At 49.4% G+C, this 27660-nt stretch overlaps 1 protein-coding gene across 2 annotated transcripts; it reads right to left on the bottom strand.

Annotated features, from left to right (window-relative positions):
* Window positions 1-383: 383 nt before the first annotated feature.
* SYNM (synemin) lies at window positions 384-27317 on the bottom strand. 2 transcript variants are annotated; one of them, XM_027083196.1, is made up of 5 exons: window positions 26405-27316; window positions 18376-18500; window positions 8645-8715; window positions 4278-6691; window positions 384-3359 (listed from the first exon to the last, which is right to left on the bottom strand). In XM_027083196.1, exons 1-5 carry the CDS (start codon window positions 27203-27205, stop codon window positions 3021-3023), a joined length of 3750 nt encoding a protein of 1249 aa, XP_026938997.1. In that variant the 5' UTR covers window positions 27206-27316; the 3' UTR covers window positions 384-3020. The 2 variants fall into 2 exon arrangements, with proteins under 2 accessions (XP_026938997.1, XP_026938996.1); XM_027083195.1 differs by having other exon boundaries at window positions 384-6691; window positions 26405-27317.
* Between the last annotated feature and the right edge of the window lie 343 nt (window positions 27318-27660).

The raw sequence follows: 27660 nt of genomic DNA, 5'->3' as shown, positions 1-27660 counted from the left end.
CTAGCGCACTTTTTTCAAGCTCCTAAGAGATGGGCATGATTAGCCATTCCGGTTTGCACTTAAGGTTAGTAATGAACCATCATGGTGTGCTCAGGACTGTTCTCATTTTAGCACTGAAAGTCCCATGTTCCAGGAGACCCCTCCATTCAAGGCCAAACGGGATGGTTGGTCACACTACTGTCACTAGCCTTCCAGGATGTCATTCTTACCACAAACTGTCCAGTCTATTTAAATACAAGCCAGTGGTTTATGCTCTGTCTGCCATGCTTTCTAGTTCTGTGCTAACAATATCGAGTTCTAATTCAGGTGAGGAATTAAAGAACTGGGACTTTTCACATATATTCTCCCCAGTGATTCTGTGCCACCATAAAAAAACATGCACATAAACACATATATGCTTTAATTAGAATTTACATAAAAACCACAAAAAAACCTACTGGAAAACATTCATTCTCTTTAGGAACAATGTGGGATTTTTTCTTAGATTTTTATTTTTATACATTCTTATGACATATCCCTTCATAGGTAGTTAGCAAGATCAGCTTTTCAGATGATTCCATTCTAAATATACATTTTAAACAAACAATATCAAAACAGCCAGTGGGAAGGTGAAAAACATTCCATTAATACCGTTTTGTCTACACAAAAATAAATGTGAAAAGACTGGTTGTGTCCTTACCCTGTCCCACCACACAGTTGACTACTATTGTCTCCAGAGTGACTGGTTTTAAAGGACATGGAGCTGTGGCATGACCTGTCACAGGGTCAAGGGCACACCCTGCTCCTGGGTGTTCCAGAGTCTTAGTAACCAACAACAGCTCATGACTCCATATTGGTAAATACTCTTGTCAGGATACTTCTTAAAGATATGCATTCCAACATGGAAATAAAAATTAAGATCTAAGACATTTATTTTCCAATGGAGGTCAATCATGACTTTAATAAACCTATTCACATTAGCCCTCATTTCCAAGGTCACAAGCTAGGAGAGTGACATTAAACTAAGCCTACTTAGACACACATAACAGACTCCCGCCATCATCAGTCTGTCTTGCCATCAAACAGTAGGCTGTCACCTTGACCGAATTCTCACCAATAAATAACTTATACAAATCATTACCAATTACAACTAACATAAAATCAACTCATCTTTTTATTAGAAACAAGAAGTCTTCATTGGCAAAGCCGTCACCACCATACCAGTTTCTGACAATCACTAGTGCATTTGGCAGATAACAAAGGTTTACACTTGCAATTCAAATCAGCTTTCTTTCTATACCCGCTTCACGGTGTTTTAAAAATAGATCACCCTGAAAGCTGTGCTGCATTGATCCTCCACTTCTTGATTAGGAAAACGCACTCTCCCTAAACTACTTGTTGTAGCCATTCCTGGCAGCTGAGGAGATATGCGTTGTGGAGGTCTGAGGGCCATCAGTAAAACCTAGAGGGAAGACCCTCAAATTCCATAACTGGCCCCCATCATCATGTCCTACCTGAGGATGACAAAGTTAGGGGCAGTACAGTTTCGACAACATTAAGTGAAAGAAACTAGTTTGGATTACAATACTGTGCTCCTAGAGATACTATCTTTATGTGAGGCTACACCTTTAAAGAAGGAAGCTTTAAAAACAATACCTTTATGTAAAATAAAATAAATCCAACAGAACACACCCATTCTAGTATCTTAAACCCAGTGGTGTATATCTACAGGGCCACACTCTGTGGCCCAGAAGAGTAGGGCCTCTGCCTTCCTCCAGGGCCCTTCCTGGGTGCTTCAGGGCTGGGCGGCGGGAGAGGCACCCAGTTCCCTCCCCAAAACACCTTATTCTGTTTAATGTATTATTTGTTTCCCCTGGACAAAACACCGCCACTGTCATGATTTCTTTCAAAAGTGCAAAAACCTCCATGAGGTTGATTGCCGTTTTTCCATCTCTAACTCTTTGCGCTCAGAAAGGCCTCCAGCCCATCATCAGTGGGTTGGAAAGGGCTTCTTTGGGAGGCACAGCCCACCTGGGCTTTCAACTTTACTGTGCATGACCATCCCACAAGTCCAGCTACAGTCTGCGCATCAACGTTCTTTTTACTGTCTTCAGGGTCTACCTCCCACCAGTAAAATTAAATGTTTAGAGGCTAAAGTGCAGAAAAGCTCAAGTATACCTTGGTAAGAGCTGGCTACTCCAGAACTTAGGTTATAACAAAAAAGAATATTTAGACTGTGCACTAAACCACCTAGTATTGCAAAAAATTGGTACTGTAAGCCATTCCCAATAATCATCCCCCCAGCCCCTGTCCCTGCCTGGACGCAGTGCAGCGTGTTCCAGGAACTTATGCAAACATAGCTAGTGTGTTGATCTGATATACTGCAGGAGGCTGGAGCTGTCCTCTCCATAAATAAAATACTATATTATTTAAATTTCTGCACATAGAAAGCAATTCATTCAAGTTTTTAAATGAATTTAACTCTATGACAAATAACTTTTTCCTAAGATGAAATCATTTAGCTTTTTTTAAAATCTGCTTATTTCCTATGATTTCTTTTTGAAAAGACTTTGGAAAGAGAAAAATGTATTCATTTTTCCCTTAAAATGTTAGTTTACTATTTAATGTTAGCACATGCAAATAAGATTTACTCTTAAATATATTACTTTAATCTCATTACCATTTAGGCATCTTACCTAGATATAGTTTCAAACAGATGTGAGGCATTTCTGTGACCTGGTGCAAGAATGGTAGAGTAGAAAGAAAACTCCAGAACAAGGAACTTTTAAGACTAAAAAGATAAAAAGTATTTTTGTCAAAGTTCCAACTCAATAAAATTCCAAAGCCTTTTAAGGCATGAATTAGTTTGAAATCTTTACAGATTATCAAGTAAATTGACATTGCCTGGAGCACTCTTTAAAGAAAGTAAAAAAGGGGGGAGGTTTTAATAAAGAGTGAGCCTCCCTCCCCTAAAGGAAGTAAAGGCCTTTGTGTGTCGGTATGTTACCCAATAAGATGGCATTTAAAACAAAATATGTTTATCAAAACCAGTGTCCCTCATTCTCCTCCTCCTGATTGTCTAGATAGAGGAGGGCAACCTTCTTTTCATCCGAAATCACCGACCTTTGGTCTACCATCCTCTGCAGCTGCACCATCTTATCAAACTCGGCCTGCTCCTTGCCCTTTTCCCCGGGGGCCTGGTGTTTGTCCCCCGCAGAGCCCTGAAAGCTCACGCCAGCTGCCAGGTCATTCCTACTGCTGGCATCTCTCCAGGCATCACGGTCAGACACACTATAAGCTTCTGCTTCTGTCCCTGCGGGGAAGAGGACTGTGGCCTCTCGGGTCCAGCGGGGGGTCGTCTCTACGTTACTCATGTCCATCTGAAAGGTAAACGAAGTTTCTTTGGGCCCCAGGGCAACATGCCTTAGTGTTCTGCCACTGTCTTCGACCTCGCCTACCTCAGGGGAGTCCACCGAACCAGCAAGTGCAAATGTTTTGGAAATGGGTCCGTGGAAGACAACGTGGGCAGAGGTGTTGGTTTCTGCAGGACCCAGCTGGATATGCCTAAAGGATCTGCTCACATCTGATGTCGCTTCCGCCCCTGAGGTGTCTACTGAACTAGCCTCCTGAGGCAATTCAGAAACGGCCCTTTGGAAGGTGCTCTTTTCAGTCATCAGGATTTTCCTACCCACAGCGTAACTATGGGTGGCCTGGGTCACATCTGCCAAGTCCTCTCTGTGGGCTTTGCTTTCTGAGTCACTAAATTTCAAGGGTGGGGGAACTATCTGCTCGGTGCCTTGATGCCTCTGAGGCACGGTCTTGATGTGCCTGATGGATGTGCCATTCCCTGACCACACTTCCGTGTGCACAGAAGCTTCTCTGACACCCAACTCCATTCTGTCTGAAAGGGGGGCTGTGAGCTGGATCTGCTCACTGAACCCCTCCCTGAGGCCTAACTGAAGGTGCTTCACAGAAGTCTGGGTACCCACTGACTCTTCTGAAAAATAATCACCAACCTTCCCTGCCTCAGAAGCGGGAGCCTGAAAAGTAATTTCCCTCTTAGAAGGAAATTGTTGGGAGCCAAATGGGCTGTGCCTCCCCGATCTGTCAGGATCTGTGGAAACCTCTGCCAGGCCAGGCTCTTCTGAGTCCCCTGCCCCCGGACAGGGAGAGTCAGGCCCTGGGAAGAAGACTTCTTTGGACAATTGACTTTGATCGGGACCCGACGTAAGATGCCTTGCGGACAAGCTGGCTTCCGCCGAGCTTGCCGCCCAACTCAGGTCACCTTCCCCACTTACCTCCACCACCTGGGCGGCGGATCCTTCAGGTGAGACTTGCTCAGCCCTCCAAGTTCCAGGGGGCACTATTTGAACGTGCCTCACAGACTGACTGACGTCCTCCAGCACGTGTGACTGGGCAAAGCCCCTTGGGCTGGTGACTTCCACGGTGGCCAACACGGGGCCCTGGGAAGTGACCAGCTCCGTGCGGGAAGAGGCCCGGCCGGCGTCGGCCTCCTCACCAGAGGGGCTGTACAGCTCCTGGGTGGCCCAGCGCTTGAAGCCGCGGCTAGCAGCCGGCGCCTCCATTCTGGCCTCCCCATCTGGGCTGCCAGGGGCCGGGCTGTGCCGCCTAGCCAGGCCGTCTCGTACCACCGACTCCACGGCCTTCTCGATCTCCCCCGCTTCATCCCTGCTCAGCTCCTCCAGGTCTAACTGATCGGCATCCACCGTCTGCGAGAGGTTGACTTCGGCCACTAAGGTCACAGCCCCGCCACCCGCGGTCTGGACTTTCTTTACATCAACGGAACCACCCCTGGCCCCGCCCTGACCCTCTCTGGTGAAGGTGGACAGCTCTTCCTTCATGCGCTCCGGAAGGCTCTCCTCCAGTTGCTCAATCACTTCCACCAGCTGGTGCCTGGGCTCCTTGAAGCCTCTCTTAATGGATGTGTGGAATTCATGTGGTATTTTAATTTCCTTTTCAATGACTATGGGTTCAGCATGAAATTCACCACTTCTCGCTTGTCCTTTCCAGTGAGTAGAACCCATGTCCCCCTCCAGAGATGCTTCTGGAACATCCAGTGGCTTCACAACCTTCTCTCCCAATGCATCGTCCCTCTCCATTCTTCTCCGAGACCCTGGCACAATTTCATCTTGCCAGGAGTACCTGATGGTGGATTCCTCTTCGATGTGGATCTGCCCATACACAGGGCCTTCATCTCTCTCATGGCCACCAGGGTATTCGTCCGGAGTCGACACCAAATAACTCTGCTCTCCCTCCAAGTCACCTGCCTCCGTCACTTCTTCAAAGTGAGTTATGTTCTCTTGGGGCTGCCTGGTCTTTTGACCTTCATTCCCTGAGCACGTGATATCTGTTTCTCCGTAAACTTCCTCCTCAACAACAAGCCCCTTGGAGCCCGGAGACACGTCATCGACCTCCTCCACTTCGAATGGTGTAGAAAACTCATCCGCCTTCTCACCACTGACATAGCTCACGGGCTCTTCGATGATCTCCACGTTGACGACCTTTGCTCTCCCCTCTCTCCCCTTCAGACCAAGACTGATTATATCTCCGATCAAATGCTCAGCTGATTTTCCTTTCAGCTTCACCTCCTTAGCATCCTTGCTTAACAGGTAGTCCAGGCCAGCTTCATCTGAAATGTCGACCTCTTCAGTCAGTTTTGACTCCACGACTATCTCAGTCTTTGTTTTCCTGTCACCGGGAAGCTCTTTCCTGTCCACGTAAGTGACTTTTGTGTCTGGAAAAGAATCAGCAGATGCTTCTGTCTCGGGAGAGTGGGTAAACTGCTTCAGGATACTGGAAACGATGTTCTCAGCTATGGTTTCGGTCGTGGAATTACCTTTCAGAGAGCCTGCAGTTTCACTGGTGCCCAGCCCGAGCCCCGCCTCTCTCGTTTCCACCCCTCTACGTGTTCCATCACCAGCATCCTTCTTTAGGGGTGTCTGGAGACCTTGGGGGGCCGCCTCTGCTGTGCTGTCCTGGGATACTTCTAGACTGATCGGTATCTCTCTCTCCCTCACGCTTTTCTCCTTCAGTGACTCCTCTTTTGCCTTTTCCTTCATTTGCTGGCTTTCTCTCTGTCTTGCTTCTTTATCTAACTTTGTAAGTTCTTCCCACCTTAAGTTTCTCTCCTCTGAAGCCTTCTCTTTAGAATCAAACATTTTCTCTTCTCGCTTTGTTTGGATGGTTCCCGGTCTGTTTCTCTCCTGCTCCCTTGTGGCTTTAGCTTCCATTTTCTTTCCCAAAATGACGGTCCTCTCATTCGACCAAGTGCTCTCGGGAGCACCTGCCACCACATTGTCCCGGCGTTCTTGGTAGGACTCTTGGGCAACGGCGGACTCTTTGGCTAAACTAGTGGGGGGACCCTTTATACCTTCGGTTCTTGGTCTATCAGGGAATGTTTTGACTTGAGCTTCAGTATTTCTTAAAAGACCAGGGGTTGGAGAGAAATGTCTGAAGTTGGTTTGACTGCTGGCAGTTTTTTCATAAGAGTTCTCCTGCCGGGCAGTGACAAAGGAAGAGTATCTGGAGCCCAGGAAGTCTCTTCTGGCAGCGCTTCTAACAGCCGTCTGAGAACGTGGCACCAGGCTGTGACTGAAGCTCGCCGAATGTGCTTTCTGCCTTGGAAACAGATTTCTTTCGTTTTCCCTCTGTAATACTGAGGTGGTATATTGATAGGGCTTGTTTCTGAATTCTGTAGGAATTGAACGGTGCATTAAAATGACAGTCATCATTACCTTTTTTCATCTGAAAAGCATCACCACAGATCAAATCCCATCCCATCATAATATACACTATTACCACCGGAGGGTCATTATAAATGAGATATTTTCAACCCCCAAATTATTTTTTTCTGGTAGTTTAAAGAAACCTATGACAATAAAATATAGCCCTACGAATGCTTCCACACAACACTTTTCTCCAATTACTGATCTTAAAATATTCATGCATCTTAAATATATCAAACGTGTGATCGTAAAGCACGGCACATGTGCCAGAGACGTTAGGGGCGCTATTTATGTGGCAGAAATTTCACAATTTGGAATCCTTCATCTCCACTTTGTTGAGATAACTTTATTTTACTGATTAGCAGAGAAGAGCTTCATAATTACTACAGAGTACATAAATACTAAACACTGAATGGCATAACCCCTCCACCTTTTACTATGCTCTTATTTTTCATTGATTTCCATGTTGGGCCAACAAATATTGAAGAATTTCACTTTTTTTTTTAATTCCTGATTTCTTCTGTTTTTATACTTTTTTTTTTTTAATACAAACATTTCATTTGAAAAGGTGCCAAAGCAGGAAGCCAACCAACCACCAATACTACAATCTGTCTTAATGTCATGGTCCTGGGATTGGGAGGCGGTCCATGGGGCTTCCTGCTTTGCTCTGGACCATCCGCAGACATGCCACCCTGGGTACCTGCTCTTAGGGGTGGCAGCTGGTGGCAGGAATGTGGCCGGGCCAGGAGCATCATCCACCCTGCAGGCACCACTTTGTGCCCACCCACACCCATCTGCTGAGCTGGCTTCTTGCCCCCTGGGTCTCCCCCATGGCAGCCAACCAACCTTACTCTCAAATTCAAAAGCAAACTTGCTGGACACTAAGACCAAATCCCTTCCAGTCACAGATGACTGGAACCAAAATTATTCTGAACGCAGTGACCTGTCAATCTGTGAAGTGTCTAATAGAAATGTTGTTTTTGAAAATAAAGATGGGGAGTGTAATTTTTTTTTAAAACTACCACCTATCCAGATTGACTGTTATAATCACATTCTCCTGACAACACTAACCAGTACACACATGTAATCCCAATGTACCATGATTTTGAACATGGCAACACTCATGGAGCCTGAAACTACACAGAGTAAGGTGTATACAGAACATACTGCACATAATGTAATCCGCCCTTGCTTAGCCAGAAAGCTTTTTAAGGTTTTACAGGACTGAGAAAACTTTAAAAAAAAAAAGTTATCCTACAGGTTCTCCGGGTCTTTCTGATGAACATTAACTCTCTAATGTCAGTTCAGCTACAGGAAATACAGGCTTTGTGCTGCAGCTTTTGGCCCGAACAGAGGCTGACTTCAGGGCACTAGGTGACACTGCCGCTCACACCACCCTGAGCTGCCCACGCAAACCTAAGCTGGCGGAAACAGTGTAATCCTTCCCACCTCTCCCGCCGGTGGGGTCACGAGTTCCAGTGTTGATTGCCTGCTGTACAAAGTAATACCTCCCTAGGTTTGGGTTAAGGCTGTAAGTCTTTGGTCTGTAAAGGGTGTTCCCTCCACAGGGTGTGATGAATAAATCCATGTCCACCTCTCACCCTTCACACTTTCCAGCTTTCCATCAGCCCTCTCCTCCCTCACCACGCTGGGTAGGAAGCACCCTCAAACACTGGCTAGATGAACAAATGAGTTAATGAAGCCCTTTCCCACACAATTTCATTTGCATTATTATTGAAACTATGGCCCATTAAATAAAATCTATTTGATACTTGAGAGGGACAAATGACAGGTATCTGAAAACTCTTATCTAACCCCAACTCTTCCAGATAAATGATGCTTTACTCTTTATCCATGGAATGAACCTGCTCAGATAGACAGCATCTTAACGTTAAATGATAAGCTTTCCTTATATTTACCTTGTGGTACATTTTCAATGCGCTCAATCAAGATCTGTATTTCCGGATTACTTTCTCCTTCCAGTAAGGCTCTGTAAAAATTATTTTAAAAAAACTCATTAGGAAATAAAAGACAAGAAGTGCCTCTGTTAGCTGTCGATCTGGTCAATGATACACTGTCACAGTGTCATGTGTCTGCAGATGCTGCACTACTGCGACGCAAGCCCACCCCAGCAGACCTGGCTGGAGAAAGCGTCTCTCAGCTAAATGAACAAAATGAGGGGGCCAGGGCTTCAGAAGGACTGGAGAGCCAAGGCCTTCTAGAAAACCCTTCCAAACCCAGGGCATGGAGGAGGAAGAGACAGAGGGATGTGGGCCCAGGAAGGGAGGTTGGGGGTCTGGCTTCCCTGGGAAGCAAGGAAGGGCCCATGCCTGGCAGGTCACCCTGGGCTACAGGGACCCAAAACAATTACTACTACCCCACTGGGGTCTCTCTGGAGTCACAGGTCAGGGGCTGACTAAGGGCAGAATAAGGACTGACATTTGTTTGTAAATAAGGCAGCCAGACTGCATCTGCAGTTTTCATACTGGGTTCCATGGGGACATCTTAGAGATGAAAAAAGAGGAGAGATGGAAAGGGCAGGCGTAAGAGGAGAAGGAAGAGCTGCAGACCACCCCCCTCCACCACCATGGCCCCCAGGGGTCTCATTCCAGGCGGCATCTAGTTATCTCCTCTGATAAAATGGCAAAATGAACTGGACTAGGTGGTTTCTTTGGCCATGTCTAGCTCCCAAAGTGTAAAACTCTAGAGTCTTCATTAAGTTGTTATTCACGTCTATGACTCAGAGCCCTGAGGAGAGAGCAGAGGTCAGGCCCCATAGCCCCAGCACACCGCAGTGGGTCAGTGCGGGATGTCCATCGCTTGGAGACCCTAGGACATGGGCTGCTGCGGGCACACCAGTTGTTCAGTTGCTAGGGCAATGTGTGAGGTCACTAACGTCAGTTCCAAGAAATATACTGCATATGGCAAAGGGCAAGCAGAAGCGGGGTCCACTTGGAAATGCTGATCTGACCACTGAGAGCCAGGCAGCCAAAGAGGGAAGGGACGCCGGAGCCGGTGGGGACTCTCGGATCAGGCAGACCAGGGCCAAGTTCTATTTCCACTGATTCAAATGCAGTGATTCCCACAAATGCGAGAACCCTGTGGGCAGGTGGAAGAGAGCAAGGAGGCCCCCCTGAGGAAAAAGCAAAGACAAGGATGAGAGGGATTCCAGTCCAGGTGTGCACAGGAGGGTTCTCCTGGAAGCTGCGACTGCAGTGTGCATGTGTGGACGCAGGAAGCCGAGGGGCCGCGTCCAGAGCCCTGCCCTCCATGCCAGGCGAGAGCCAGGAAACAGGACACCAGCCCATTAATCCCACACCCTCATGACCAAGCATGTTCGGTTCCAGGAACACAAATAGCTTCCACTGCCGAGAAAATCCCGAGGTCTGTATAGAATAAAAGGAACACGTTCAAGGTAAAAGTCAGCCTGTGAGGGTCTGTGCCCCAGGATGACAGTAGCAGGAAAGGTAGCATCCTACAGCTAAGGGTCCACGGCGGGCTACTGAGAAGCCAAGTCCTATTTCAGATCTTCTCTCTGCCTGCTTGGGAGGAAGGCTCAGGTACCACAGGGCTCCCATGCTAGCTGCCCAAGGCAGGACAGAAAGTGCTTGCAGGGCATCCAGGTCAGCAGAGAACTGATGACTGGGGAGGTGGCGGCGGGGTGGGGGTGGGGGGTCAGGATAAAGAAGATCCCCTTGGGGGAAAAATTTCTTCCCTCTCCCCTCAAAGGGGGAATGGTTTTGCTTCTCTTTCAGGGAAAATCCAAACCACCACCAAACTTTTACCGAGTTCAGGACCCTGAGTCAGGAGGGGGCACCAGACCCCGAGGGGTGACACAGCACTAATGCTCCTGTGCCCCAGGCCTTCACCAACCCTAAGACTGAGCACCAAGCAGGCTCTAACCCTCCCCTCTATCTCACCAAGTCCTCCTGGCAACCCCACACTGGGCTGACGATGGGCATCCTGGCCCTACAGGTGAGCAGACTGGAGTGCAGGCCTGCACTCCTCAGCGAGAGAAAGGGAGCTCAGGCCTGGGCACTCAGCCGCCCTGCAGGCTGCCTGGGCCTCCCTGCGGGGCCAGAGATGGTGCCATTTCACATACATTTTAGAACAAATCCTGCAGACAGACCCTCCAGACCATATTAATGAAAGCAGATCCAACATCTCTTGATGATTTCAATCGAAATGTCCCTACAGGGAAGAGCAGCAGCTCCCACTAGGGAAGCACTCAGGTCCACAGTGACTCCTCCTCCCAACGGCTGATCCAACAGGCAGGAGCCACCTTCTCGACCTGGGCGCCCAGCAAAGGGCCTCACAGGCATGCTGGGACACTGGTCCCTGAATCCATGCCTTTACGAACCCTCCACCCCCACCCCCGCAATGACACACGACAACCGACAACCCGTCTCCACCAGCACAGCTCACAAGACTAGGTGGCAGAGGCATAAACAAAGCGCCTGGGGCAAGGCCAAAAAGGGTCAATTCCCTCAAAAGCTCTCAAAGGAAGGTTTTTAAGGAACAGACTCGTACAACTTGAAGGAGCAGGTCAAGCAGTCTCTGGGGATTTGGGGAGCGGTAGAAGAGAACTGCCTGGGACCCACCGTGCCAGTGAGAAATGCCAACCGCCTGAATCACGGGCTATAAGTGAACATCTCACACAGGCCCACGGGTTGGCAGCCTCTCGAAAAGCAGGAAAACAAGCAGACATGTGCTGGAAAACCAGGTCCCTGGCCTCATTAAGGCCGCCGAGACAAGCCCACAGGTTGGAAGGGAGCTCTAATGCGGCCCCTGGCTGGGTGCCAGGCCCTAACAGACCACCCACGGGCCAGCCAGCAGCGGGGCTCCCGTCTGGGATAGATCATCCTGACAGCAGCTCAGGGCACATCTGCTGCGGCTCCACACAGTGGGCACAAGGCGGCCGCCCTGCACGCCCACCAGAAACAGGGACAAGCGCCAGGGAGGAGGCAGAGTCGGAGGATGTTTCCAGAAGCAACGCCAGTGGGGGAGTCTGCCTGGTCCTGGGTGGAGAGATGTTTCACGTGGTGCTTCCTGGCAAAACGCAGGCTCTTGGAGGAAAAGGGGGAGGGGCTGGGAGAAGGAGCTTCTCTGGGCCCCAGCTCCAGAGAGGACAGGGGACCGACCGCCTGTCACTCTAGACTGGGGACTGGAGTGGGAAGGAAGGAGAGAGGGGCAGAAGTCCATCCACAGGACCAGCATCACCATCTGGTTTGGAAAGGGTCTGTCCTAAGCATAGGCATATGAAAGACAACAAGGAGGCAGTGGTGCCAGGCAGCCTCTGGTCATTTCCTCTGTGCTCAGGATGAAATCACATAAGGAAAGCCCATTAGTCAATTCCAGAGACAGAAAAAAAAAGACTGACATAAAGAATAAGATTACTAATAAAGCAGAAAGAGGAAGCACAGGGAGTGGTTAACAGAGAAACCTCCAGAATCAGGTTGCCTGGATTCAAATCCTGCCACTTCCTAGTCCTATGACCTTGGGCAAGCCGCTCAAACCCTCTGTGGCTCAGTTTCCCCATTTCTGAAACAGGGAGCACTCACAGGTTTGCGGTGGTAATTAATAAAGTGATTGGAAAGTTCTTGCAACAATGGCTGTTACAGAATATGTGCTCGATAAATATCAGCCATCATCATCATCACCTACATCATCATCTATTGACCTCAGAAGAAAGGTGATTTTCCATTAACCAAAGCAGTTCAAGAAGGGAAGAGATTCTGGATTACCTAAAGTCATGGTTAACTGAGGGCTAATTCACTTACGCAATGATGTGGGTAAGGCTAACAACCAAATGTATCCGTTGATCCTAATTTTCTATCCTTAAAACTACAAGATTTTATTAACTTCAAATTTTTCACCTAATAACCAGGTAAGTCTCAGTGTTAACATATTTCTATAGGTTTTCCCAAAAATAGGATTCAACTTTAAAAAAAACAAAATGGGGACTTCCCTGCTGGTGCAGTGGTTAAGAATCCACCTGCCAATGCAGGGGACACGGGTTCCAGCCCTGGTCCGGGAAGATCCCACATGCCGCGGAGCAACTAAGCCCGTGCGCCACAACTACTGAGCCTGCGCTCTACAGCCTGCGAGCCACAACTACTGAAGCCCACACGCCTAGAGCCCGTGCTTCAAAACAAGAGAAGCCACTGCAATGAGAAGCCCGCGCACTGCAACGAAGAGTAGCCCCCACCTGCCGCAACTAGAGAAAGCCTGCGCGCAGCAACAAAGACCCAATGCAGCCAAAAATAAATTAATTAATTTTTAAAAAATGTATTTCTCCAATAACTTGAGAACTTCCCAAGAAATGTTCTCCTTTGAAGAGACACATAAAAAGGTACAGGTGATCTTAAAAACAATGGAGCAACCAGAAACATCATTAAAATGATGAAATTAGCAATGTTAAGCGTTATCTGTACTGCTTCATTAGCAGTCTAAACCTAGAGACTGAATATTCTCAGTTAAAACCCGCCACGTCTGCCCACTGCCATAGAAAGAGGGAAGGGGGTCTCTGCACGTCCTCCCCCAGCACAGACATACAAAGAAACTAACCTTTTAAAAGGACTTTGCCATAAAGTCCCCAGGCAGGAAACCTCTGCACTACATTTTCGTATCTGGCCAGGCAAGACTCCCTTTAGTGTTTTCTGTCTGAGAAATCCTTTGGCCCTGCTTTCCATTTTTCCAGGTAAAACTCAGAATTGTTATATTCTCCACCCCCAAAACATAAAAAAAAAAAGCCTCTTTTTAAATTTTGATGGAGATTTCGTCATCTGTCCCCCAGATAAGAAATCCAGGATGGGCCCCTTCTTACCCTCAGTTTTGTGGTTTCTGGACTCAGTTTATTCCTGGGTTATTTTTGCATTTTTTTGTTTCAATTTTGACTATCTTTTTTTTTTCCAGTATATTTTCTAACAGCTTACTCCTGATGATTGTGTTCTGTTCTCTTTTTTTTGGGGTGGGGGATGGGGGCAGGAGTGCTCTATTTATTTTTTAACTGTGTTTCTGCAAGTTCTCAATCGATAGCTTTTGGGCCTGATCTTTATGTCAGCAGTGGAGGGGTTTGGGACATGGTGGGTTCTGAATACTGTCAGTTTCACCATCTTCAGATTATACACTAAGTCTGAATAAGCCCACTGAGCCCTCTCCACCTGCTTTGTGGAAAGGGCTCACTGTAGGGTGATCTAGTTTACAAGAGTGTGTGCCCAGCAGCACATCTGCCCACGTTCCTACCCAGAAACCTCGTGCTCCCGGCCCCTCCATCACTGCCCCCACCAGCCCTGAGCAGAGGCTCCCTCGGGTACCTACCTATGTCAGGTCCCGAATCTCCGACCACCACATGCACCTCCCGAGGCCTCTGCCCCCACCCACAGACACACATACCCATTCCACTCCAGGCCCAGACCCTCCTGCACTCCACCTGCAGCAGCTGGCTCCCCTCTCCTCGGCTTTGGCCCTGGGATCGCCCCATCTCAGTGGCCTGGCAATGGAGGCCCCTGCAATCTGCCTCCTTCCAGGCCTCTGCTGATTCATCTTGCATTCTCCTTCCTCCACTTATTTTTATCCTGACTTGTGCACCTGGAGCTCCTTTCTGACACCTTTCTGCCAGTCCAATTCCTATTCCCCACTTTCCCTGCCCCTTCAAGGCCCAACTCAAATCCCACATCCCTTGAAAATCTCTCTTAATTACCTCGGCCTGAAGCTCTCCATTCCTTCTCCTAAACCATCTTTATCAAACTCTGTTCATTGGCAGTAAACCATGTACAGTATTTCCCTGGATACTGTTATTTTAACATCTTGTTTGACTTTTCACCTAACCATACTTCTCCCTCCCTCCTCCCATGCCACCCCCCACTTCCCACCTCCCCCCTCTTCTATGTCTGTTCAAATCTCTGCCATCCTTCAAGACCCAGATCAATCTCATCTCCCTCTAGAAAACTTCTCTGATTCTCACAACTCCCTTCTGATTCCAGAAAACCTGCACTTGTGTGTCTTGGGGGACAAGCCTTGTCTCCTATGGTGTAGGAGGCTGCCTCGGTCCGCGCAGCCTTATCCACAGCACACGATCCTCAGCACACGGCTGCACGCTTCTGAGCCCCTCTGAGCAGGCACCACACCCTGCGTGCCGAGCATCTCCAGAGCAGCCTGAGAGCACAGACCCCACCCAGCTCACAAACCACGGCTTCACGGGTGTGTCTCTCAGCCACCCAACATACATGGCCCTCAATGACAGCCCCCAAAACCAAGCTACCCAGGGACGCCCGAATCCTCGGCATTGCCACAGATGCCACGCCAGGTCAGTCCCCAGATCCTCCCTCGGGCTGCCCCCTCTGCCTGGAAAGCCCTTCCCACATGGTCTCTTCCTGGCTGCCCTTCCTGCAAGACTTGGCACTGCCTCTTCCAGGAAGCCTGCTCTGCACACTCCATCAGCCCCCCACAGCACCAGCACCCCACTCAGCCTGCCTATCCTCTGTCTTGTCCTCTAGGTGCTGTGAGACAGGCTTAGAGCTTTCTGGATGCCTGTGGGCTGCTCTGCAAACAGTAGTGTGCACACAAATCACCTGGGATCTTGTGACAAGGCAACTTTGATCAGCAGGTCTGGGGTGGGCCCAAGGTTTCCCACAAGTTTGAGATGCCTAGTGATGCCGACACTATGGGTCTGCAGGCCCCTGTGAGCAAGGCCCTGGACCAGTGTTTCTCTTCCCTGGATGCATCTGACAATCATCCTCGGAGCTTTAGCACTACCATGCCTGGGCCCACCCTGTGCCAATCTAATGGGAATATCTAAACTGGGTCCAGGAGCCGATGCCTCATCAGCTTCTCCCGGTGATGCCCACGTGCAGATGCAGCTGAGAACCACGCCCTGTCCTGTTTCTGAGACTCTCCCCTTTCATCCCTCAGCCCCTCGTATAACAAGCACTCACACGCCAGGAAAAACCTCGAGATGACATATCAGGCAGATAAGCATCTCCAGCCCCACATGACACCACTGGAGACAGGCAGACAAGAGCGAGCACAACTGTGCCAGCCTGTCTTCTCCCACACTTCCCCCTTCTCTCAGCATCCTCAGCGCCAGTCCAGCCCCACAGCTTCTGCCCATCATCACCTGCAATGTGGGAGCAAAGGGCTCATTCTCACATTCACCTGCCAGGTCAGGCGCCACGGTCTCCCTGGCCACCAACTGGCCCACTTAGGTTTGGTGAAATCCACCAGTCCTAGACTCTGAGGTTTGCTTTGTTTTAATTTTATTATTTTGTTAAATTATATATTTATGTATAAACTGTAAGTCTATCCCTATAAATTATGAGTTGCACCATTTTATTATTACCTTAACGTTTCTTCTTTAAGGTTACCGGAAAGGACTAAATATCTGGGTTTGGAAGGGCTCATGATACTTGAGACCTGGCCTCAGCACAGCCCCCAGAGTCCAGCCGTGCTGCGATGTGCTTTCAGCTTTCCAGAGCCACAGCCCTTCTCTTCCATGTGCGGTGTGTGAGCAGTGGCTCACACATCTCACATGTCTGTCTGAGCAGTGCTAGAGGAGTGGCCCGAAACTTCGGGGAAACACAACCTCAGCCATGGCGGGCGAAGCAATGCCTGCCGCAGCACTGGCCACCTCTGGACAGGGCTGGTGAGCAGTCACACTGCACAGGACCCTGGAACGTGGTCCCCACGGAGCTGACTGTCCCTGCCGCCCTCAGAGAGGCAGGGTGTGGGAAGAAGGTCAACTTCCCAGAGATGGAAGGTGGAGGTTTGTAAAGATCAAATGGGCACTTGTGAAGAGGAATTTTCATACCTGGCCTCAGAATTTGGGCAGCAGCACAAAGTACTGAAAGAATCACGTAAGACGTGACAAGGGTTTACCTTCAGGACACTTATCAGTGATAAAAAATGCTAGGCTTTTGGCTGATACAAAGAAACAGGTCATATTCTACCGCCTCTTTGTCTTTTAGACCTGCGGGCATCTCCCAGACTCAATCCTAAGCACTGGAGGGCAGGGGGGCGGCAGCAGTTCTAACCACAGAGGCTGGGGTCTGGAGCTGGGCAGCACCGGGCATATGCAGGCCCCTGGGCTGGGCTCCGCATTTTCCCCACGCAAACTTGGACTTCAGGAAGGCACACAGTGAAATCAATCACTCACTTCCCAAAAAGGACTGATGCTTCCTAATCTCCTAGGAGACGGCCACGTCAATCCCTAAATGGGTTAAAGAAATGCCCGGCCACAGACAGGAGTAAACTCTGTCCCTGCTGACATGAGTGAAAAAGGCTCGCAACCAAGAGAAAAGCTAGAAAAAGCTAAGCCTTGAGGAAAGCTAAGCTGGTAGGGTTGTGAACACCTACCAGAGAGGTAAGGCCCCGGCCTCTCAGGCAAGATGCCCACCTGTGCCCTCTGACTTTTCATGACAGAGAACTGGGGGCAGGACAAAGCGAGGAAGGAAAGGGCTCAAAATCCCAGAGAGATGAGGCATAAAACCAAAGTCTCCTGACTCCGACCCAGAGAACTTTTACAAAAAGGAAACAGGAAGATCCAACTGCCTCTGTAGAGAAAAGACCTCACCTGACACCAGGTGTCGCCTAACAGGGGCACAGATGCGGGTTTTCTAGGCTGACCCAGCATCTGCTCTAGAACGATGCCTGGTTTGGGGTACCTCCCGCCTGAATCTCAGTCCATGTGACTCATGGGAAGCTAACCCCTTTCAGGCACTTTGTTCCCCCAGCCAAGGATGGGCACATGACCCAGCAGAGCCAGAGCAGGTCCAGGAGTCCTACTAGGATGGTGGGAAAGAGCCCCCTCCTCTGACCACAGGATTGGAGGTTGCAAGGACAAAAGCCTGGAGCTGCTTGGGGCCCCTCCTGCCACTGTGGGGGCAGAGCAAGGAAGGAGGGGCCCAGAGCAGGCAGGGACAGCCCGCCAACAACTCCATCCGGGCACCGGATGAACCTACCACACCCAAAACTAAGGACTTTTTCAGTTATATGAGTAATAAATGCCTTTTTTGACTTGAGCCAGTCTGAGAAGGACTTCTGCCACTTGCAAGTGAAAAAAATTCTAATGCTTCCTTCCCCCAAATAAAGCCCGATTGTTTTGAAGTTTTCCTTATTAGTAAAGCTCAGCTTATCTCACTCAGCATTTGTTTCAATACCCTACCAATTTAATTTTGCAATTGTTCACCCCATGAGATTTCCAAGAAGATTGTGGAGATGGATCTTGGGAAAGACAGGCTGGCAAGTGCCTCCTCTCCCCTGCCCCCATGCCCTGACCAGCATCCCTTCTGCAGGACTCAGGCTGCATAGCTCCCAGAGCAGCGACCCAGCAAGGCCCCCACCAGCTTGGCCCTAGGACCATCCCTCAATTCAGCCAGGGGCTCCGCCAAGGGCTGCCATGCTCGGTGGGTAAGGCACAGGCCCTCAGCAGCCTGGACCCCTGCTTCCAGGCCCCTTCCCTCACCTGCAAAAGGGATGTGTGGTGTCCACCACCAGAGGGTGACTATGGGCAGTGAGCAGCTGCGAAGGACTTAGCACTGCGTCTGGCAGGCAGTAAGTGCTCAGTAACACAAAGCCACAGCCACTCCACGGAGGCTGCAGGGACTTTCACACTGCCAGCTCCAGCTTGGTGGACTCAGCGCAGCATCCTTACCTATAGGTTGCCACCTCCAGACTGAGGCCAGTCTTCACCTGCACGAGCTCCTGATAGTCCCGTAGCCGGTCAGCCATGGCCAAGGTAAGGGCTGCCTTCTCATCCTCCAGGCAGGCGATCTCTCTCTAAGGAGAACAGAAGGTTTTGGGATCAGAGGACTGAAGCTTTGCTGGGTTGAACTTAAGGTACCAAGAGCTCAGGACACAAAAAGAGATGAAAAATCTCCAAGTTTATTAAAAATGCAGTCATCGCAAGGATGATTTTTATTTATTTTTTAAATAATTTTTTTTATTTTTGGCTGTGTTGGGTCTTTGTTGCTGCACGCAGGCTTTCTCTAGTTGCGGTGAGCGGGGGCTACTCTTCGTTGCCGTGCGTGAGCTTCTCATTGTGGTGGCTTCTCTTGTCGCGGAGCAAGGGCTCTCGGTGCGTGGGGTTCAGTAGTTGTGGCACGTGGGCTCAGTAGTTGTGGCTCGCGGGCTCTAGAGCTCAGGCTCAGTAGTTGTGGCACACGGGCCTAGTTGCTCCGTGGCATGTGGGATCTTCCCAGACCAGGGCTCGAACCCGTGTCCCCTGCATTGGCAGGCATATTCTTAACCACTGCACCACCAGGGAAGTCCCAAGGATGATTTTTAAATACTATATTTCTCCCACCTGGAAGGTTTCTTTTTTTTTTTTAATCAGCGCATAAGGAAGATGTGGCTAGGACACCGGCTTCTCTGTTCATTCTCCCTAATAATAATGAATGCTTGTAAAGCATCTCTACAGCTCAGACATCAGTCAGCTTAGGGAAGTCAATACATGAAACTAGTGAAGTAAGATGCTATTTAAAATAAGCCAAGACTAGGGACTTCTCTGGTGGTCCAGAGGTAAAGAATCCACCTTACAATGCAGGGGATGCGTGTTCTATCCCTGGTCAGGGAACTAAGATCCCACATGCCATGGGGCAACTAAGCCCATGCACCACAACTACTGAGCTCGCGAGTCTCAACTAGAGAGCTTTCATGCCACAAACCACAGAGGCCACGCACTCTGGAACCCGCGTACCACAACTACAGAGCCCACACGCCCTGGAGTCTGCGTGCCACAACTACAGAGAGAAAATACGCACGCCACAACTAGAGATAAGCCCGCATGCCCCAACGAAAGATCCCGCGTGCCTCAACGAAGATCCCACATGCCGCAACTAAGACCCAGCGCAGCCAAAAATAAATTTAAAAAATAAATAAATAATAAATAAATCTGTTTAAAATAAAAAAATAAAGAGAAGTTTAAAATAAATGAATAAATAAGGCTAGAAAGCAGGGGTTTTACTATATTTAAAACAGAAGTTACTCAGATCTGAAACAGAATTTCCCCCATACTCATGATACAGAGTTCTTTGTTTCACCTAGAAAAGCCACTTTAAAATCATCTGGGAAGAAAAGTTATGTTAATGTGACAAGAATATATTCTGGGCATAAATGTCAAAGGCCAGACCTGGATATAAACTTTTATGACTGTTCTCGTGTAGTTTAATAAGTGCTCCCTGGGCACGTGTTCACATCGCCCCCATAGCAGTTCCACTCCCTCCTGGTTAATTGCATCTGTCCACGTCCCCCGCCCTGGCTGGGAGACACTGCAAGGCACAGTCTATCACTGCCTCATGCATCCCCCCAGCCCCTGCCTCTAGAAAAATGCCCTTCACATGCAAGTCACACAGCACGCAACCGGTGAACTAGATGTAAAATGAAATGATCAATATAATATTACCCTCCTCAAAATGTACTGTTTTCTTTTTTTTTTTAATAAATGTTTATCTATTTATTTATTTTTGACTGCGTTGGGTCTTTGTTGCTGCACACGGGCTTTCTCTAGTTGCAGTGAGCAGGGACTACTCTTTCGTCGTGGTGGGCATGTTTCTCATTGCAGTGGCTTCTCTTGTTGCAGAACACAGGCTCTAGGCATGCAGGCTTTAGTAGTTGTGGCACAAGGGCTCATCAGTTATGGCTCACAGGCTCTAGAGCACAGCCTCAGTAGTTGTGGCAGACGGGCCTAGTTGCTCTGTGGCAATGTGGGATCTTACCAGACCAGGGATTGAACCCATGTCCCCTGCATTGGCAGGCAGATTCTTAACCACCGCACCACCAGGGAAGTCCCCAAAATGTACTATTTTCAATCGACAATATATTTAATAAACACAATGGTTTCATTTGTACCATTTTACAGTTTTGCCCTACTCTGCATTACAGTTTTATATAACATTTTATAGTTATGCTGGGGAATAATTAACTGAACAAATATTTAAACTTTGAATAACTCCATATACTTTAACTTTTGGTTTGCAATGGAACGTAGCATTATTTCTGAATACAATTAACAGGATACATTTTTAGACATTCATCTTTGTGGAATTTAAAAATTATAAGACAACGGGAGAAGGAATCTATTTTCATTTCTCATGTAATCCCTCCACCAAAGGCACCTGGCAATATGCTGGCGGCCCAAAGTAAATAGGTAATGTTTATGAAACTAAGGAATGACTGTAACTAAGATCCCACACTGGATTTACCATCTAAAAAGATGCATGAATGATCAGCATGTAAATAATTCTGCTTCTCATAGCAGTTCTATATATCTAAGCTAATAATTGTTGTTAGGTTATTTTTGTCTATATAAAGTATGCTAAAAACAAAAACTGAAGCCACTTAGCTTTTAAAGCAAAGGAGTAAATTTAAAAACCGCTAGCTAGTATCCCAGGGTGGGTAAGTGTAAACACCCTCCAAAACTGGCATTATAAATAGATAAAGAGGTTCATCAAAGCAGACCATTGGCCAGTCTTGATTTAAGTGACAGTTGCCAGAATCTAGTCACAACATTCACACATTCTATAGTTAAGTCTCAGTGTTAAAAGCCTATGTTCCCCCATTTTAGAGGGAGTATAAACTCAGGTACAAGGTTACAGTATAAAATGTTCTGTAAACATATGACTCCTTCCTACTACAGGAAATTCTACCTAAATATGAAAAGTTGACAATGTGTAGTAATGCCTTCTTCACAAAAAAGTTTGATTGCTGTTAAAATGCTCAGAAAAAAAAAAATCAAACCCATTCAGTTCTCTAACTACAAGCCTCCTAAGCAGGTCAAGATCTCCCAGCCATGCCAAGGAGGTAACACGAAGATTCTCTCCCTCCTGGGGGTGCAGAACATTTCTGCACCCCGCAAAATAAGAGGAGGAAAATCAAACTGTTTTAAGTTAAAATAAGTGCAGTTCCAACCACATTCCCACGTGAGTCAACTCTTCCTAAACGGTCAAAGGAAAATTCGTTGACTTCTGGAAGCAGGAATGTAAGAATTATTGGCTCCCAACAGTCTTCACAGAAATTGTAACCGATCCTGCTGGTTGAATAAAGCTTCAGACTTGGCCTCCACTTCTCCAGAAGTTTTCAAACCGTGGGCCAAGCCAAGGCACTGGAGCCTGAGACACAGCAGCTAATTCTAACCCAAGCAGGAGCAGTTTTGCCAAACGTTAGAGCTGGGGAGAAAGGTCACCTTTCTAGTTGCTATTTAGAGAACATTTGGGCAGCATCACAACTGATGATGAAATGTAGGCTACACCAGGGAAAGCCTGCTGCCCTCATTGTCCAAAGAATTCACTTTCTCTTAACCAAACTTGAGCAGCTCCTTGCTGAGCAAGTCACCCAGACACAACAGGAAGAGCTTGCAAGTGTCACGGTCATGCACTGAGAATCCTGAACATTAGAGAGCTCGAGGGAATTTAAATTCTGTGATAACCTCATTTAGATGCAAAAACTAGATGTGTTAATAACAAGCATTGACTGGATGCTAACTAAGTGTTTATAGCTCTGGCCCATACAACACCGTGAACTCCAGACCCATCATTTTATGTTACAAGACCAGGTGGGTATCTCAGAGGCATTTCAAACTGAAATCTGCTCTCCCACCCAAGCCTGCCTTCCTGCACCAAACCCCTTCCTCCAGCTGCTCAGGCCCCAGGCCCTGGAGCGGACTTGATTTCTCCCTCTCTCCCACCACATCCAATCCATCCACAAACCCCGTGGGCTTCAACTTCAGGGTAGATTCCTACCTCTGCCCTTCGCTGCTGTCCCTGGCCCAAGCCTCTAGCACCTACTGCCTTGACGGTGGCAAGTGTCTCCTAAAGAGGTCTCCCTACTCCCAACAGGTGCCCCACACAGTCTATGTGTATCACAGCAGCCAGGGAGATCCCATGAAGACTCGGGTCACCACCCACTTCTGCGCAGAGCCCTCCAGCGACTTCCCACGTGCTCAGAGCCGAAGTCCAGGTCCTGTAGAGGCCATCTTCGCCCCCTCGCCCCAGCCACGCCCGCTCCTGAACACTGAACTGTTTCCACCTCCAGACCTGTGCAGTCAAGGACTTTCTGTTTTGTTTCCATTATGCTCCCTGCTGTACCCCCAGCACTTAAGAGGCAAACTTGGCACACCAAGTACTCAATGAATGAACTGAATGGGGATGCACCCTGTGGGCCATTTTCATTACCCCTAGTTCACAGGTGGGAAACGGAGACACAAACAGTGGCAGAGCCACAATTCAGACCCAGGTAGGGCAGCTAAACCAGCTCCATTCCAGTCGAAAGAAAGTTCTCATTCAGTCATGTCTTGGGAGCATGGAAGCTGGCCACAGGCAGGCTCGAGGCTAAGAGTGCACTTTCACAAGCCAAAATCTCAACGTTTATGGGCCAAGGCTGGTGTAAATCACAAACATCTTACAGTTTTGTCTGAAGCCCCTTTCTGCAGACTGGGAGACAGGGTATATTAATTAGGCTTCAAGTGATCTGAACTACATATAAAATGCTGGGAACTTGGATGTCAGTTCAGCAAACTCTTCTCTGGCAAATCTGAGGTGAGGGGCCTCCCAGAGAGGTCTAAGGCATGTAGGCCATGTGGGAAGGCCCAGTTTTCCCAGAAAGAGAGTCCCAGTGAGCATCTTTCCCCCTCAAGCTGCAGTGCCAGCCCAGAGCCTGGGCACTATGTGGGTGCTCCTGCCTCCAGATGAGGGAGAGGGGTTCCCATTAAAACCATATGGCACACGTTAAAAAGTAAATGAGGGCTTCCCTGGTGGCGCAGTGGTTGAGAGTCCGCCTGCCGATGCAGGGGACATGGGTGCGTGCCCCGGTCCGGGAAGATCCCTTATGCCGCGGAGCAGCTGGGCCCGTGAGCCGTGGCCGCTGAGTCTGCGCGTCCGGAGCCTGTGCTCCGCGGCAGGAGAGGCCACAACAGTGAGAGGCCCGCATACCGCAAAAAAAAAATGTAAATGAAAGACTTAACACTAAAAGTATTCTGACAACAGCCAGCTGGGTCTGAAAGCATTTTAGGACTGTAGATTAACAGGCACCTCTGTGCTATCCCTTAGGAAGAACACTGATCATTGTTCTATGAAAGCAAACTGAATACTGGTTTAAAGTTCATCTTTAATAGAACAGATAGAAGAGAGGGGATATTGCCCAGTGGTTAGTTGCTCAGGCAATGCAGCATGAATCAAACCCAGGCTTAGCTACTTACTAACTAGGTAACCTATGGACCTCAGTTTCATCATCTGTAAGATGGGGTAAATATTAGTACCCACCTCCTAAGACTGATGTGAGGACTGAGAGTGAATACACATGTGATGGGCTCGGTACCTCTGGTACCTGCCACACAAAAAGCTCTTGATAAAGGCTAACTCTTAGTAATGAAACTTTTATTACAGTAAATTAGTTAAATCAGGTTTTATGATATTTTCAGTCTCCCCAGGCTAAGCTTCTATAGAATTTGAAAACATCAGAGGCTTGGGGTTAAATCATCAATATTTATTCTTTAACAAAATAGCTAGTATTTTTACACTTCTTAAAAAAAAATACTAACGCTTGGTAGTGAGTCTTTTGGAATGCAACTTGAAATATGGGTGCTTTAAGATAACTGGTGAAAGATTCAGGCTATGGATAAGGAAACATTCAGTATAATGAAACAGCTACAAATTGGAACTGAAAAATACCCAAGTCCTTATAGACATTTTCCTTACTCTTTACTTTTAGGGGAAAGAAGCAAATTCCAATAGGAGAGATATCACTGGACAGGAGGGTGGGATCCTAGTTCTGGGGCAGGTGTGACCCCAGGGAAAGGCCCTGGAGTCCCTGTGTCAAATAAGGTGATTTTGAATGGCACTTCAGGTCCCCACCTGTCCTGGAATCAGAGGAACTCTGCTTTTATCTGTTTCATATCTGGCGGTGCACTTAAGAGTTAATTGGGGGGGGAAGGGTTCTGCTGCTAAAAAAGAACACTGAAACCAGAGCTTCCAGGTCCAAAATGAGCCAAGTGAGCTATGACTGCAAACGAATGGTGGGGATTTAGCCCACAAAACACGCCTCAAAGAAGCCTTTTCCAAACCTGCTTGCACAGCAGGAACCCTTGAGGTGGTAGCAGGGGTTCCCTACAAAGGGGTTCAGTGGGCAGTGAGTTTGGCAGGCGCTTCTCTTTGGTTAAAAGCTCTGTGAAAGCTTACATTAAAGACACTCTTTAACTTTCACTCAACACAGAGCATGGGGCCCCATGGAACTGGCATCCCTGGCCACCATAGTTGCAAAGGGAAGCGCTCTGGAGTCTAGAGTAAGCTCCGGAAATCAGCACATACTTCACCGGTCCCTGCCCTTGTCCCACCTACAACCCCAGCAGAAGGCTTTTGAAAATTATGAGGCAGAGACCAAACAAAACCTAAGATCCAAAAGATTAAATTCCAAACAACTTTGTACTGTATTGCTTTATATGATTTCCCATCCAGACTCTAGTTCTTTGAAGAGTGAAGCCCCAGTACAGTGCTAAGGACCAGGGGTAGTCAACAGATAACTGCTGATTATTTGTGGATGCCTGTGAGGTCACCACAAGCCTCTATGCCACGACTGCCATGTTTCCTTTACTTCTAATTTTATAAAAAGGCACAAAATCATCACTCCAACACAAATTTTTAACTTGAAGCTACAAACTGTTCCCTTTAAAATATTTCTGAATTTGTGTGAATGTTGTCTTAAACTGTCATCCTAAGATGACAGTTTAAGGATTTGGGAATACTTCCAATTCTGGTCCAGACTGGGCAGGACCAGGGCTAACCCTGGGACTGGGCTAGGTGTACAGACAATAAATCCAGCCACAGGTGTCACCGTGTCAGTGTCAGAAGTCTGAGCTCTGCTTCTCTGAAATAGGAACTGTTTATATTACCTGTACTTGTAATAACATCCTGCCATAGGGACCTGCGTTACCACAGCTTTTACACAACCCAGAGATCGGACATCAGCTTGTACTGTGAGAAAAACATCTCTGATCTTAATGCTCTTTTCTGCATTAAGATTACTGCCCCTCCTAAGAACAAATGAGGCAGTGGCCCAGGGAGCCACCACCAGCTGCTTCCAACTGGGAAATCAACCTGGCAAAATAAAAACCGATTTGTAAAACAAGTTAAGTTTTCCCCAGGGGAGCCCTAGGGCCAGCGGGGCTGCCATTCTGAACAGCTCACGATAAACACTTGGCCATTGCCTAGAAACCTCCCAACACTGAGACTTGTCTGAGAAGGAAGGAGCTGTCACCTCTGGAAGTCACTTCTGGGGCTTCTTGGTTGACTTTTAAGTGAACTCGGTCTTCGAAGCACAGGAAACTGAAAGAGAACCTAGAGCTTGACGGGGTCATTTGTCAGGATGCACCCAGTCATGCCAAGGGCCAAAGAAATTGACAACCAAATAGGAGGGCAGGGACGGGTCTATCCAGCGGGACCTGCCACTTGGCACGCGCCCACTGAGTCGAAGGGCCAGGGGTGGCGAGATGCCGGGACCCTGAGGCCCCACTGCAGAGCAGGGCGGTCCCTTCGGTGCCTGGGTCCCCACCGGCACTCTCTGGGCCGGCCCCGCACGTGGGCGACGTCGCGCCTGGCATGAACGAGCCGTGGTCCGGGGAGCCCCACCGCTCCCCCGCGGCCCCCACCCGCAGGGCGCGCGGGCCTGGGCTGGGGGCTTCCCAGCGCACTGACCTGCCGCTCCTCTGCCTGCAGCTCGTACGCCTCGCGCACCCGCAGCAGCTCATCCTCCAGCAGCGCCCGCAGCTGCTCCAACTCGAGCACCTCACGCCGCAGCGCCTCCGCCTCCTGCGCGCACAGCCGCGTCTCCTCCTCGGCCTCGCGCCGGCTATCCTGGCCGTGCCGCAGCGCCTCCTCCAGCTCGCGCACCTCATCCTCGTACAGCTGCACGGTCTCCCGCCACGACTCGGCCACAAGCAGCGCGTAGCCGTTGTGGACCTCCCGCATGCGCGGCGGGGGCGCGGGGGCGCGGGCGCGGTAACGCAGGGTCAGGCCGGCGGCGCGCGCGCGCAGCTCCCGCACGTCGCGTTCGTGGGCCTCGTCTAGGCCGCGGCGCTCGGCCTGAAGCCGGCCCAGCAACGCCTCGAGGGCGGCGCGCGCGCCCAACTCCTCCTGCAGCTCCCGCCGCTGCGCGTCCAGCTCGGCGTTCAGGCGGCCGCGGGCTGCGCGTGCCTCCCCGCCTAGCAGCTGCAGGTCCCGCAGCTCGCGCCGCAGCGCGTCGCGCTCGCCCTCGGCCAGCGCTGTGGCCCAGCTCAGTTCGTCTAGCTGCTGCCGCAGGCTGCGCGCCTCCTTGGCGAAGCGGGCTTGCGCCTCGGCCCACAGGCCCTCGTACCCATGCCGGCCACGCAGCTCCTCCTCCAGGAGCAGGTTTTCGCGCTCCAGCTCCCGTACCCGGCCCACGTAGTCGTACAGTCGGGCGTTGAGCTCCTGCAGCTCGGCCTTCTCGGAGCCCGTTTGCAGCCGCCAGGACAGCATCTTGATGGTGTACGGGTCTCTCCCAGCCAGCCAGTTCCCTCCTACCCTGGTCTTGTCCCCTCTGCTGTGCTGCTCCCGCCGCACCGCTACTCCGGAGGCCCGCAGACTGGGGCGGGAGCTGGCGAGAGACTGCACTTAACAGGCCTGGAGGGCGGGAATGGGCGCGGGCCACAGCCTCCAGCCAATCAGAGCGCGGCCCGGCGCGGCCACTGTGGCCGGACAGCGCCCCCTGCCGGAATGACAGTGGCGCCGCGCGGCTGTCCAGCCCAAGGCGTGGGCGGTCGTGAGTCCTCGTCGCCGGCTGTCGGATAACGGCGGGCAGGACTCGCAGAAAGAATGCCGAGGAAGACTCCCCGTTACTGTCCTTCTCCCATTCACCCAGGTGCACATCGTCACCTGGCCGTTGCTTATCAGGCCACACAGCTTCTGTGATGTCAGCACCCAGACCTGTATGG

The sequence above is a fragment of the Aethalodelphis obliquidens genome, unplaced genomic scaffold, assembly GCF_003676395.1.
Source record: "Aethalodelphis obliquidens isolate GAN/ISIS:26980383/991018 unplaced genomic scaffold, ASM367639v1 scaffold49, whole genome shotgun sequence".
Classification (NCBI taxonomy): Eukaryota; Metazoa; Chordata; class Mammalia; order Artiodactyla; family Delphinidae; genus Aethalodelphis; species Aethalodelphis obliquidens.
The sequence above is the reverse complement of the archived record's forward strand: the minus strand, read 5'-3'. Positions and strand labels throughout refer to the sequence as shown.

Excerpts from the sequence above, each read along its gene's own strand:
- SYNM (XM_027083195.1), bottom strand. The coding sequence starts at position 27,205 with ATGCTGTCCTGGCGGCTGCAAACGGGCTCCGAGAAGGCCGAGCTGCAG. Across the intron at positions 18,501-26,404 it reads TGCAGGCAGAGGAGCGGCAG|AGAGAGATCGCCTGCCTGGA; the intron begins GTCAGTGCGCTG and ends TGTTCTCCTTAG. Across the intron at positions 6,692-8,644 it reads CATTGAAAATGTACCACAAG|AATTCAGAAACAAGCCCTAT; the intron begins GTAAATATAAGG and ends CAATTCCTACAG.